The sequence below is a fragment of the Elephantulus edwardii genome, unplaced genomic scaffold (genome assembly GCF_000299155.1).
Source record: "Elephantulus edwardii isolate Elephantulus edwardi_28Jun2011 unplaced genomic scaffold, EleEdw1.0 scaffold00086, whole genome shotgun sequence".
Taxonomy (NCBI): domain Eukaryota; kingdom Metazoa; phylum Chordata; class Mammalia; order Macroscelidea; family Macroscelididae; genus Elephantulus; species Elephantulus edwardii.
Window position 1 is genome coordinate 10896209 of NW_006399836.1, and position 13911 is coordinate 10910119.

General features: G+C 50.2%; 1 protein-coding gene across 1 annotated transcript in view; it reads left to right on the plus strand.

The window, feature by feature from the left end:
* Positions 1-10989, plus strand: part of FOXRED2 (FAD-dependent oxidoreductase domain containing 2) — a 30532-nt gene extending 19543 nt beyond the window's left edge. The window contains exons 5-8 of the mRNA XM_006890159.1: positions 2742-2907; positions 4250-4491; positions 6163-6333; positions 10751-10989. Coding sequence (XP_006890221.1) covers positions 2742-2907; positions 4250-4491; positions 6163-6333; positions 10751-10989 — 818 coding nt within the window. The remainder of the gene's footprint in view (positions 1-2741; positions 2908-4249; positions 4492-6162; positions 6334-10750) is intronic.
* Positions 10990-13911: the final 2922 nt, after the last annotated feature.

Here is a 13911-nt window from a genome sequence, read left to right on the forward strand (position 1 = left end):
AAGGATTCTGGGGCTTCGTCTGACATACTTTGGACATGTTGTAAGGAGAGACAGGTCCTTGGAGAGGGACATCATGCTTGGTAGGGTTGAGGGACAGCGCAGGAAGGGAAGACCCTCTAAGAGGTGGATTGATTCGGTGACTGGGGTAATCGGGATGGGTGTGTCAGAGGCAATGCAGTTGGCACAGAATAGAGCAGGGTTTAGGACTGTTGTATATAGGGTCGCTGTGAGTCGCAAACGACTCGACGGCACATAACAACAACAACAACATGCCTAAAGTATATGAGACAAAGTGTTGTCATCTTTACCTCGAAGGAACAATCTGGCTGTACTTTCTCCAAAACTTATCAGTTTGGTTTTTTGTTGGTTTGTTTTTTTTTTTTATAGTCCATGGGATATTTAGTACTCTTCTCACAACACCAGTTTTTTAAAAAAATATGCTGTTGATACCATTTGTTGTTGTTTTTGAGTGCTGTTGAATCAAGTAGAATGCAAAGGGACTCAGTGAACATAAGTTCTAAACCATGTCCTATCCTTATCATTGCTAAGATACTTAATCCTATTGTAGCACCCATTGTGTCAATCCACCTGGTTGAGGGTCTTCCTCTCTTTCACTGACTCTCCACCTTTCCAAGCATGATGTCCCTCTGCAGGGAGTTGCCTCTTAAAACCACATGCCCAAAGTACCCATGCATGAGACACTCAGCAGTCTTCTTCTGCACCACAACTCAAAGGCATCGATCCTTCTTCTGTCATCCTTATTCTCAGATGCACAGCAGGTGGCTGAAAAGATCATGATTTGAAGCAGGTTCACCTTAGTCTTTGAGCTGACATCATTGCTCTTCAGTACTTTGGAGAGGTCCCTGATAGCAGACTTTTCCTGTGCAGTACATCTTTTGGCTTAATTTTTTTTTTAAATTGTGATTTTAACAAAAGTTTACAGAAAAGTTGGATTTTTATTCATTCATTGTTGCACATCTTTTGATCTCTTGACTGCTGGTACCATGGGGATTGTGGATCCAGGGAAGGTGAAGTCATTGACAACTTCAGTCTTTTCTCTGTTTATCAATGATCTTGCCTGTTGGCCCAGTGGTGAGGATCTTTGTTTTCTTGTTATTGAGATGTAATTCATATTCCAAGCTGTAATCTGATCATCTGCAACAAGTGCTTCGAATCTCCTCACTTTGTGCAAGCAAGAATAATAAAAGAATGCCTTATCTGTAGCTTGTTATCATACATATTCTGTCTGAGGCAGATTTGGAAAGCATTTTCATTGTCTAGAAAAGTATCAGATAAGGTATAAAATAAGACATTTGGTGTGTATGTTACCTGTTTAGCCCCATGTAGGTTAAGCACTAGATATTGGCAAGAATGCCAAGCTTAAAGAATGCTAATGAGTTCCTGCCCGGTTGGATGACTAGAGGTGAAGCCCTGTAACATCTCTAAGCTCTCTCTGTTGGATATTTTACTGTCAGTTGTAGACAAGATTGTATTAGCTTCATAGCACTGCTGTAACAAATTACCACAAACTTGGTAGCTGAAAGCAGCACAGATTGACTGCCTTACAGTTCTTCAAATTAAATGTCCAAAATAGATTTCATAGCAATGAAATCAAGATATTCAGGGCAGGGCTGGATTCTGCTAGAGGCTCCAGAAGAATTGTTTCTTTGTCTTTTCCAGCTTTCAGGGGCTGCCCAAATTTCTGGGTTCGTGGTCACTTCTTCCATCTTCAAACCCAGCTTCTAAACATTTTCAAATTTCTCCCCTATTCTAACACTCCTTCCTTCCTATTCACTTATAAGGACCCTGTGATTACCCTGGGCCCACCTGGATGATCTAGAAGAATCTCACCATCTCAAGAATTTTAACTTAATCATATCTACCAACTCATAGGGAACCTGTGAACATCAGATCTAAACCATGGCCTTTCCTGTGTCAGTCCACCTGGTTGAGGGTCTTCCTCTCTTCCTCTGACAGAAGGAAGCAGACAGGAAGTCAACCCCTCACTGCCCTAAGCTGGGCCTGTGTGCAGGACGCGGTCCACGGCTGCATGTCCCAGCTCTGAGTAGAGCCCTGTCCTTTTCTGAAGTGGCTTCTTTTCTGTCCTTTCATAAATACAGAGAGCATCTTACAGCTGAAGTCAGGGCAGATGGGCTTTATGCCCTGACACTGGAACCATCAGATTGCCACGAGGGAGTCTTTGCTAGAACTGGGGACTCAGAGAAGGGGAAGATTCCAGAAGGAGGCCCTGAGTGTGGTGGGTTTGTTGTTTTCTGTTCATTTATTTCATTGGTGAGACTGTATACAGTAAAAACATGGGCCAGTTCAGCAGCTTGTGTGTGTACAGTGAGACGGCAATGGTTGCATTCTCCTGGTCCCCATGGTGTGATATCACAGGTGAGGTGGGGATGCTGGTGGCCCTGCCCTATGAGCGTGGTCTGGCCCTATGCACCTAGGCCAGGCTCACCCTTCCGCCAGCTTGTCTCTGGTTGCATTCTCAAGTCAGGGCTCGAGCTGAGTAGCTACCAGTGGACACCATGTAGAGGTCACTGCCTGGCCCTATGGAGACTTTTGCTGAGCCTTGCTCTTGGGGCACCCCCTGCCCCATCCACCACTTTCCCACCACCCTCATGTCTGCACTGAGCTGTGCACACAGTGTGGAAGGAGTCCAGAGAAGCAAGCGAGGACTCCCAGCTCTCCTGGGGCCTGGACACCGCATGCCCCCTCTCCTCCCATTCCAGTGCGTGCTGTCCACCGGCTCCTGGAGCATCGTCACCACAGCGTCGCCTGGCCCTCCACCGAGCGTCCTGTCACCCAGCTGACCAACGCCATCATCCGGCGCGTGAACGAGGCGTCTGGACTCTACCAGATGTTCGGTGTGCTGGCCGACGTTGTCCTGCTAAAGGAGTGAGTAGCAGCCCCTCCACTCAGCTTCCCCCACATGCCCTGGCCTGGCTTTGCTCTCTCTGCCCTCGTGGGAGAGAGTGGAGCATCACAAGTGCTACAGACAGACAGACAGACAGACAGACCTGGGCCCGAGCCCTGGCTCCGTGGCCTTGGGCAGGTGAGTGAGCCTCTTGGAGCGTTTCTCTCATCTCCTGTAAAACGGAGGTGATAGCATGCCCAGCAGCAGATGACGGGTCGGGAGTGAGGGGTTCCCACGGGCCGGGACTGACTGTGCTGTCCCGTCAGCCGATCACATCATGGAGGACAGGTTCTGAGAGGGAAACAGCTCAGTGCGCAGAGGGGAGGAACGCTGTGTCCAAGGGCTAAGAGAGCACCCAGGGGACACCTAGGAAAGTGGCAGGGGAAGGACTCTGTGATCAGGAACAGCCTGGTCAGGTAAATTGGGTTCTGGGATGTGCTTGAGGTCTGAAAGGGTGGAGGCGGACTTCACGCTTATCTGCAACCCTGTGATCATCCCTGACCTCTGGGTCACACCCCTTCACCCTGTACCCATCCTGGCCCATCTCCAGCACCCCCTGGAGCTCACCCTGACTCCTTGTTCACGCTGCCAACTGACCCACATATACATCCCGGCCGACCCCCAGCCCCGCACTCACCTCCCACCCACAGCTTGTCTCAGCCCTACTCTGCACCCACTCCCCACCCCGTCAGAGTCCAGGCGACCCCTGTGAGCTCTGCCTTCAGCTTTGATATTGTTTGATCACCTCACTGGCTTTGCTGCTCCCACCACATCCCTCCCCTGCGCTCACACGACAGCCGCTCAGTGGGCTTCTCTGCCCTCCTGTCAACAGAGTAGGCAGAGCGAAGCTTCTAGAACAGTCACTAATATCAGCTCTGTGCTCTCCAGGGATGGGTGGCTTCCCTTCTTACCCCACAGATAATTCTACAACCCCATCATCACCGGTAACCCCATGAGCTGACCCCTGCCCACCTCCCCAGCTCCTCCCTCCATCACCCTCCCTCGTTCCCTCCCTTCTGGCCCTAGGGGGTCTTGCTGTTCCTTGAACCAGCAGCCCCTTGCCCCGTGCCCAGGTGCTTCCAGACTGCTTCCACGGCTGGACATTCTTGACCCTGGTTTCTTTCTGATGTGACATAAGGTTTCCTGAGCTCTTTCCCACATGTCACGGGAGGTGGGTGAGTTGACGGGAGGCTTTGACACTTTGCATGGAGCTTCCTGGAGTGGACGTGAGTGTGTATGTACGCACACACACATGTGTACACGCACACCCTTCACCTCTGCCACAGTGACAGGGCCTCCTGACCTGTGTTGCCTTGTCCCCAGGAATGCCACAAGGTTTGAGTACCTGGAGGAGTTCCCCATGCAGATGCTGGCCCAGCTAGAGACCCTCACGGGAAGAGAGGCCAAGCATGGGCTCTTCGTCATCAACCTGGAGTACGGCAGGAACTACTCGGGCCCCGACAAGGACGTCTTCTTCTATGACCGCTCGGTGGGGCACATGGAGGACGCATGGCAGTCTAACTTCCTCCACCCCGTCATCTACTTCTACAGACACCTCCCCACCGGTGAGCCGGGGATCTGCCCTTACCCCCCGCATGGCAGTTCTTGGACCCCATGGTCTGTAGAGTTGTCACCGTCCAGCCCTCTTCAGCCGTCACCTGATAAGGGCACCAGTGAGGGGCTCGACCCAGAGGCCAGGCAGGGGCAGAAAGTCAGAGGATGAGCATTGATGTCCCACATTCTAGAACATTCCATGACCTGGACAGTCCACACTTGGACCATCATAACTTCTTCCATGTACCCCAAGGAAGAGGACGATTGGCGTGTTGAAGTGCGTTCAAAAAGGCTGACCATGGTGACGGGGCTGAGAAGGGTCGAAAAAGAGAAAAGGGGACTGGAGTGGGACTTTCAGAACTAAACAAAAGCACAGCAAAGAGTGGGCCAGAATCCCAGGGCTGTCCTTTCCTTGCTGTGTGACCTAGGGCCATCACTTAACCTCTCTGAGCCTTGGTTCCCTTATCAATAACAACAGTACTTTCCTTATAAGAGAGATGATATGCACAGGATGCACAGGGCTTGGCCCAGAGTAATTACTAAGAAGTGAACCCCTGGACACCACCCCCCTCCCCACCACCACCCCCTGGGCTCCTGAGCACACAGAACTCTGAGGAATGGAAGGGGGCATTCAGCCTGTGGGTGTCCCACAGGGCAGAGGGAGAACCAGTGTACTCTTGGCCCAGAGTAACTTCTAATAAGTCAACCCCTGTAATAAGAGAACTAATAAGAGAACCAGTGTACTTTTGGCCCAGAGTAACTACTAATAAGTGAACCCCTGTAATAAGAGAACTAATAAGAGAACCAATGTAACTCTTGGCCCAGAGTAACTACTAATAAGTGAACCCCTGTAATAAGAGAACTAATAAGAGAACCAGTGTACTTTGGGCCCAGAATAACTACTGTGAACCCCTGGGCTCCTGAGCACATGGATCTCCAAGGACTGTCGTTGGAAGAGGGAGTTCAGCGTGTGGGTGTCCCCCAGGGCAGAGGGAGCACCAGTGAGTCTAAGTGGCAGGTTGACATCTAGCTTAGCAGGCTGTCCAGCTGTGAGGTGAGTGGCCTACAGCAGAGTGTCCCACTCCACGGATGGACAAGTTATGGCTCGGTGACCATCTAAGGAGACACCACAGACAGATTCCACATAAAGCAGGCAGCTGGACTAGATGACCTTACTCGTGTTGGTTTTTTTTTTATTTTTAATTTTTTTTTTACCTATGAAAGTTTACAAAGACAGGGTTTCCAGACATTCATTGTTGCACTTCTCTCCCTGCCCACCCCCTTCCCCCCAATTCACTCTTCTCCTTGAAAAGTAAAAGACAAACTCTTTCATTGTTGATGACCTTACTCTTAAGACCCCTTTCAGTGCGGAGCCTCTGAGTCTGCTCAGGTCGGTAGTGAAGCCCCCACCATAGCCCCTCCATCCACGTGACTCAGAAAAGCACCGAGTCAGCACTCCTTGCTCTGCTTGATATGACAGCGCACTTGTCAGGCGCCTCTTCCACACGCCAGCTTCCCACACATGCGCAGATGACCACTGAACGAGCTGACTGGGGGGCCTTGCTAAGGTGGCTCTGGAAAGCCAGTGCCCAGGGGAGTTCGGGGTGTGCAGGGTCCCCCACTGGAGGTGCTCCAGGTGAACATCGCACGCCTTCCACGAGACTCCCTCTCTTCCCCTACAGAGCAGGAGATGAGGTTCCGCCCTGCAGACTGGCCACTGCCTCGGCCCGCCGCCATCCACCACATCGTGGAAGACTTCCTGACCGACTGGACCGCCCCGGTCGCACACATTCTACCTCTGCGGCGCTTCCTGGAGAACTGCTTGGACACTGATTTGCGAAGCTTCTATGCAGGTAAGTTGGGTTCCCAGACAGCCAAATGGACTGAGGTAGAAGGCAGAGAGAGCGCAGGCCTGCGCCCGCCCGGTGGGGTTTCGGCAGAATCACAAACTCCAGACTTCTGGTTCCTGCAGTACGGTCGATCAGATGTTCACAGAAACACTTCCCAGAACAACACACCCAAAATCGCTGGATAAGATGTCCTTTGTAAACAACTGGCAGGAAAACGGGGGAGCTGGCAAGGGGCAGGTGAGACCAGAACAAAGTGGTGGTGGAGTCTGTTTAGAGACCTTTGAAAAATGCTCAGATCCTGGCAGGTAAGCTAGTGAAAAACACTGCCAAGAAGCAGACAGAAGGGACACAGGCTTGCCCTGCTTGGGCTCTGAGGAGGATAGGAGAAAATTTTCCCTGAGAATGTCCAAACACAGTAATGCAGGAGTTCAACACTCGGCTGCTAACCAGAAGGTTGGCGGTTTGAACCCGGTAGCTTCACAGGACAAAGGTGTGGCAGTCTGTTCCTGTAAAGACGGGGCCGTTCTACTCTGTTCCCTACATTTGCTTTGAATTAGCAGTAATGCAATGGCAGTAGCTCAGGGCTGCACTTCTCATTACCACTGAAATGCAGGAACTCCCTCCTTGTCTCCCCAAAGTGCCAGTCCTTCCTGGAGAAATCTGCTCGAAAACGAAATCTCAAGGAATTCTCGTAGATTAAAATTCCATGAAATATGAGCATCCATTCAAAAGCCAGTTAACGCATGAGGATACAAACACCATGAGGGATTGGGAGCAAAACAAAGGATGGGATCAAGCCTATGAAGATATAGATGGAGAAATAAGGGGTGTGTTTGTGGGGGGGGATGTGTTCTAAATATGTATAGAATCAGTAAGCAGGTGGCACAGATGGTTGAACATTTGACCATTAGCCCACATGCTGGTGGTTCAAATCCACCTGGAGACAGTCCTGGAGGTCCACTATCTAATGGTCTCCACCTCAAGAACCCCACCGAGCAGTCCTACTCAGCACACATGGGGTCACCAGGAGTCAGAATCCACCCCTTACCAGTCAACAACCACACAATAAAACAGACAGAATATAAAGAGTATAAATAAAGATATTTGTAAAAAGAGACTCTTGAAAATACGTTGAAGTAGAGACCACCTAAAAGTGATCAGTTCTGGAAAAAGATCCAAGTAGAACGTGTGGAAATTAAAAAAAAAAATCAATGAGAAATTCAACATGAAGGCACTGCAGTACATTAGCTAGGGAGGGAGAGAGAGTTAGTGACCCAGAACGTGGATCTGACAGCCACACCTGCAGAGGGCCTTAACGAGCTAATTCAAATGATCCAAAGGGGAATTGCACTGAAACAAGTCCATTTATTTTAAATCTTTGCTTATTTTTTAGTCCCTTGAATACTTAGGCTGCCCTAGAATATGTTGTTTAGTTGTTCAGCAAACATTTGTTGAATGTATATTCCGTGTCAGGAGCTATTGTTACTGCTTTCCTCTGTTGCCATCAAGTGACTTCTAACTGATGGCATTCCCATGTGTGCAAAGGAACCCTCCATTAGGGTTCAAGGTTGTGACCTTTCAGAAGAAGACTGCCAGACCCGTTCTCCAGGGCACCTCTGGGTAAGTTCGAACCACTAGCTTTTCTCCTAAAAGCCAAGTGCTGTCAAGGACCTCTCCAGCATACTGAAAAGCAATGATGTCAGTCTGGAGATTAAGGTGCACTTAATCGAGTCCATGGTCTTCACAATTACTTGTCATGCTTCAGAGAATTGGACAATGACTAAGGATGACAGAAGAACAGTCAATGCCTTTGAATTGTGGTATTTTAGAAGAATCTTGAACATACCATGGACTGCCAAAAAACAACCAAATAGGTCTGTCTTGGAGAGGGGGAAACCAGGTTTCTGCTTGGAGGCAAGGTTTTAAGCTCCATCTCACATACTCTGGGCACATGGCCAGGAAAGAGTGGTCCTTGGAGAAGGACATCATGCTTAGAAGGGTAGAGGAACAGAGCAGGAGAGGAAGACTCATGATGAGATGGATTGACTCAGTGACTGGGGCTTTGGGGGTGGGTGTGTCAGAATTAGTGAGACTGGCCCAGGACAGGGCAGGGTTCAGAGCTGCTCATACACGGGCTCATGTTAGGTCACAGGCAACTCAATGGCACATAACAACAACAACACACATTAATGATTTCTCTTTCTCACTAAAATAAAATTAATGTTTCTAGGAAAAATATTTGAGTTATAAAATAAACTAATTGCTTTTCTTTGTCTGAAAAAAAAAAGACAAGTGCTTAACGATTTGCACCACCAAGGGACTCTAGGATACACTAATCTCATCAAGAGAGTTCTGGTAGCTTAGTGTTAAGGGGCTATACTGCCATCCCAAAGGCAGGCGGTTCAAACCCACCAGCTGCTCCCTGAGAGAAAGATGGGCAGTCTCCTCCTGTGCAGTTTGTTATTGTTGTAGTTGTTAGTTGTCACTGAGTCAAGTATGACTCATAGCGACCCTATGAACAAAAGATCTGAACCCTGTTCTGTCCTGCGCCATCCTCACACTTCCTGACGTACTAGAGCCCACTGCGGCAGTCACCGTGTCAGCCTACTGGGTTGAGGGTCTTCCTCTCCTTCACTGACCCCCCACCCTTCCTAGCATCATGTCCCTCTCTAAGGAATAGCACCTCCTAGCAACATGCCTGATGTAAGGCGAAGCCTCATCATTCTTGTCTGTGCAATTTATAGCCTCTAAAACCCTCTGCAGGGTAAGCTGTTAGTTCTGAATTGAAGGTACACAACAACAGTCGTATTAAAGCAAGTGAGAGATAGCCCTCCTCCTGCCTGTCTGCGTGTTCATCCCCAGACGACATCTTCAGTCCACTTTAAATTAAAACTGTCTGTGTTGTGGGAGATGGCTGAAATTACATTGCACGAAGAGACTAAATTAGCAATCTAAAAATAAGGTTGTGCTCAAACCGTTCATTCACAGGGCTCTGGCTGTATGAATGAACTTCAGATGACTCTCATTCTTCCAAGTTGTACTGTCAACGCAAAGGCTCAAGGTTCGAATCCACCAGCTGCTCCTCAGGGGAAAGATGGACAGTCTCCTCTCCTTTAGTTTACTGCCTCTGAAAACCCTCTGTAGAGTCAGGTATGAGTTAATTCTGACTTGACAACATAAAACAGGACCCTCAGCTACAAAATCCCCACTGCTTCTCGAGGGGTCCACACTGCCACCTGCTGGTCAGTTGTCCTGTGGTGACGTTCATGTTGGAAAGCTGCTGGAAGCTAAATCAGTGGTGCTTCGAGTGCCGTCAGGACCACCCATGGTAGACAGGTTTCAGGAGGACTTCCAGACGAAAACTAGGAAGAAAGGCCTGGCAATCTACTGCCAAAAGTTAGCTCAAGAAAAACCCTATAGATCACAACAGGATAGTGTCCAGTATAGTGGTGGGGGCTCTGGGGGCTTAGTGACAAGAAATTGTGCTTGCCAATTCAAAGGCACAAGCCTTGAATCCACCAGCTGCTCCACAGGAGAAAGACGGGAAGTCCCCTCCTGGGTGGTTTACTGCCTCAGAAAACCCCCTGGAGGGTAAGTTGTGAGCCAGTTCTGACTCAGTGGTACTCAGCAACAACATAGAGCTGGACCAGGCAGTGTTTCATCCCTTACACACAGAGGGTCACTGCAACTCAGAACCAGCTCTCCAGCAGTAACAGAGTATGCAAGAATGCCGTGTGTGAGAGAGGAGGTGTTCCCAGCCTGAGTGTAGGAACCGAACCTTGTATCACCCTCTAAACTCTTGACCCCGCCTCCTGGGGGTCAGTATTAGCCTCTAAACACCACTTCCTTGAACTGGAGAGAGTCCCACCCCTACCCCCAGCAGACATCAGGAACTGAGTCTGACATCTGTGGTTTCTTTTTTAATTTTTTTATAATCCTTAAAGCCTTTTTATTTGCAGACTAGTGTGATGGCGCAGAATCACATGTGGGTTGTTGGGTTGTTGTTGTTGGGTGTCATTAAATCAGAACTGGCCCATGGCTGACCCTCCGGTAGGTTTTCTGAGGAAGATAATTTCACGGAAGGAGATTGCTCAGCCATCTCCCACAGAGCAGCTGGTGGATTTGAACTACGTACCTTCAGGATTCGAGCGCAGCTTCTTAACCACCAGGGCACCAGAGCTCCTGTCTGTGGCTTCTTAAGTGTCAGAGCCCCGTTCTTCTGGGTATTCGGGCAGCCTCCTGTCCCACCCCTCAGAGAGGGACGGGATCCAGGGACATGCAGGTCACATGTGCTCAGTCCGAAGGTGACAGTTCCGGGGTTCCAGTGACCCCAGGACATCAGCACCTTCCTCCTGTGCCTTCCTCACAGACACCCCACACGCACACCAATCTCTTTCTCCCCCCCTGTTGCTTTTGTCAGAGTCCTGCTTCCTCTTCGTCCTGACGCATCAGAAGCTGCCACCCTTCTGCCAGCAGGGCTACCTGAGGATGCAGGGCCTGGTGGGGACCGAGCACCTCCGGCGACACGGCGTGGAGAGCGGGCTCCTGAGGGACTATGCCACCACGGCGCAGAGGCCTGGCCACCAGGTGCCAGAGGGTCACCCCCTGGCTCCAGGACCTACAGTCCAGCCCCTGGATAACACCAAGAATGAGCTCTGAGTGTTCCCACCAGCTGGAGCCAGGGCGCACTTGGCCCACCCCTCACACCCACCAGAGTGTGATTGCCGGAGACATTCACCTCAGCTGCACCAAAGCAACACAGGGGGCTGCTGGGAGCTGCATTGTGGCCCACGGGCTCCTGCCTCTTGTTCCAGTAGAGGGGTTATCAAGGGAGGACACACCATGTGAGGCCAAGATGTCCCCCATGGCTGGTGTCTCCACACTCGCTAAGTCCTAGGTGGCCCCAGTGTCATCCCCTGTCACGTGCCCCTTGGCTCTTTCCCTGCCCAGGTGGGCCTGGGCCACCAGGCAGGTTTGCCAGCCCCACAGCTTGTCTGACACCAAGGCTCGTTCTCAGCAGCCATGGAGGATGGGTGGGACCATGAACCCTGGTTCTGCAGACGCGGACACCAGCTCAGAGAATGAGGTGACTCCCAAGGCCAGGTGGCTGGTGGTCCTGTCCACCTCGTCTATTACTCTGCTCACCACAGTGCACTGCCTCGTCCCTCCCTCTGGGGACAGCAGGATCGAACTGGGCTCTGAGACCCTCGGTCCCAGTGCAGCTTATATCAGGCCTGGGGGCTGTCATCAGGTGAGGCTAGGGCACTCCCTGGGAAGCTGTCTCATCAAGTCAGGGTTGAGTTTAGAGCCCCAGAACTCAGTAGGGTCAAGCCACCCACTTGTCCAGACCTTCCAGTCCAGGTGCCTGATGTGGGGTCAGGAGAAGACCCATAGCCAGGGGGATCGCCACACTCACTGAGCCCCGAGTGGTGTCTCTATCCAGGATTGTGCCCCCAGCTGGTCTCTAACCTTGGGGTTTATTTTTCTCTCCCCATTCCCTTAATGGAAGGACATCTCGTGGCCCAGTGGTAAGAAACTGCATTGCAGTCTCAAAGGCACACAGTTCGATTCTACCAGCTGCTCCACAGGGAAAGGACAAACAATCTCTTGTTTGATTAACTGCCTCTGAAAACCCACTAGAGAGTCAGCTATAGGTTGATTCTGACTTGATAGGACACAAGAGCAACATTCTCTTAGTGAAACCCTCATGGCCTATTGGTTAAAGCCCTTGGCCTCTAACCTCAAGGTCAGCAGTTCAAACACACCAGCCTCTCCATGGGAGAAAGCTGAGACAGTCTGTTTACATAAAGATTTGCACCCTCGGAAACCCTGTGCAGCAGCTCTGCTCTGTCCTGTCCTATGACGCCAGGAGTCAGAATCACCTGGAGGGTGGTGGGGTTATTCCCTCACCTTCCACCTGCCGTGTGCATCCTGAGCCTTGCCTCTGGCTTGCACAATCCTGTTTTGTAAAAGTCCTGCTGGAGCCCCTGTGGGACATGATCTAAGTGTGGAGAGCCCAGCATGCTCACATACATGTAAGAGCTTCCTCTTTTATGATGACAATGGCAAGTTCCATGACCATCATCCTTCCTCACAAGGGACTCGCTCACAGCTCCTCCTCTCTCACCCCAGGTACAAGGAAGCCTTTTATTTTATTTTATTTAATAATTTTAATGAACATTTACAGAGAATTTGGATTTCCATTCATTCATTGCTGCACTTCTCTCCCCTCCCAGCCCTCTTCCCCCCGCCCCCCAGTTCGCTCCTCTCTTTCAAAAATAAAAGAAAGACTCCCTCCCTGGTACACAATCCCCCCGTACCCCTCCCACCACCCCAAGTACATTCCACTATGCAACCTTAATTGTGGACTCTTGTGATAACCATAATACCCTATCATACATCACTTTTAAATTATTCAGTCCCTCATCTGTTTCAGTGCAGTATACACAATTTATCCAGTTTTTCTCAGTCTTACCCCCACCCTGATATCAGTCCCATTTTATAGCAGTGGCACCATGCAATATTTGTCCTTTTGCAACTGAGATATTTCACTCAGCATAATGTCCTCCAGGCTCACACAAGGAAGCCTTTTGTCCATCTGGAGATGAACTGACCCCAGTGATTCCCCAAAGCCCAGGGTCACGCTGTTTGGGTTGTCAGTCGCCATCTGGTTGATCCCGCCTCCCAGTGACCCTATGTGTGCAGAACAGAACTGCTCAGAAAAGGGTGCACCTGGCTGGGCCCTTAGAAGCAGACTGCCAGCCAGCCTCAAGAGGTGCCCCTAGAGCATGGGTTTGAACTTCCAGCTTTTTGACTGCTAGTCTAGCGCTTACCCATTTGCATGGCCCCAGTGGCACCACTTCCCTTCCACGGCCTCAGATGATTGTTTTCTTGCCATTTCCTTCCCTTCTTCTTGTGTCCACTCAGAATGAGAAGGGCAGTGGCTTTGGGCTCCAAGTGCCTCCCTGGGGTGAGGAGGGGGCGGGCACACATGGGTACAAGCCAGGCTCCCCTGGCCACTGCAGAGCCACGCCAGTGAAGGAGAAGACTCATGACAGTTTGCACAGTCGGGACTTGTAAATGTGGGGTTTCTCCCAGGATTTGAGCTTCGGCATATTTCCTACAGATTACAGGCAGACCAAAATAAGGTCCCCCAGTTCCCCTTGCCCACACACAGAAGTCTTGGTTTGAAAGAGATCTTTGCATCAGGGCTGTCCCTACAACTAAACACTGTTACTTACATCTTGACTGCCCCTTGTTGAAAGACCAGCTGAGCCCCTTGTTTGAATAAAATTTCTAGGGATGGTGACAGTTTGTTGACACGTAAGTATGTGACATCTGCTGCTTTCCCCTTCATCTGCCAAATTGTTAATTCAATCAAAATTGTCAGCCTGTCTGATTGTTTTTTAATACGACTCCATTCTTTTCTGGCTCAGCTGCTTCCTGATGGTTTGTCAATCTCTCACTATTTTTTTTCTTATATTGTGAAAAACATATTGGGGGTATAAGGAGGAGAGGGTTGGGGGCAGAAGGGTGAGGATGGGCCAGGATGCAGTTGCAGAGCTGCACAGTTTGGTCGGT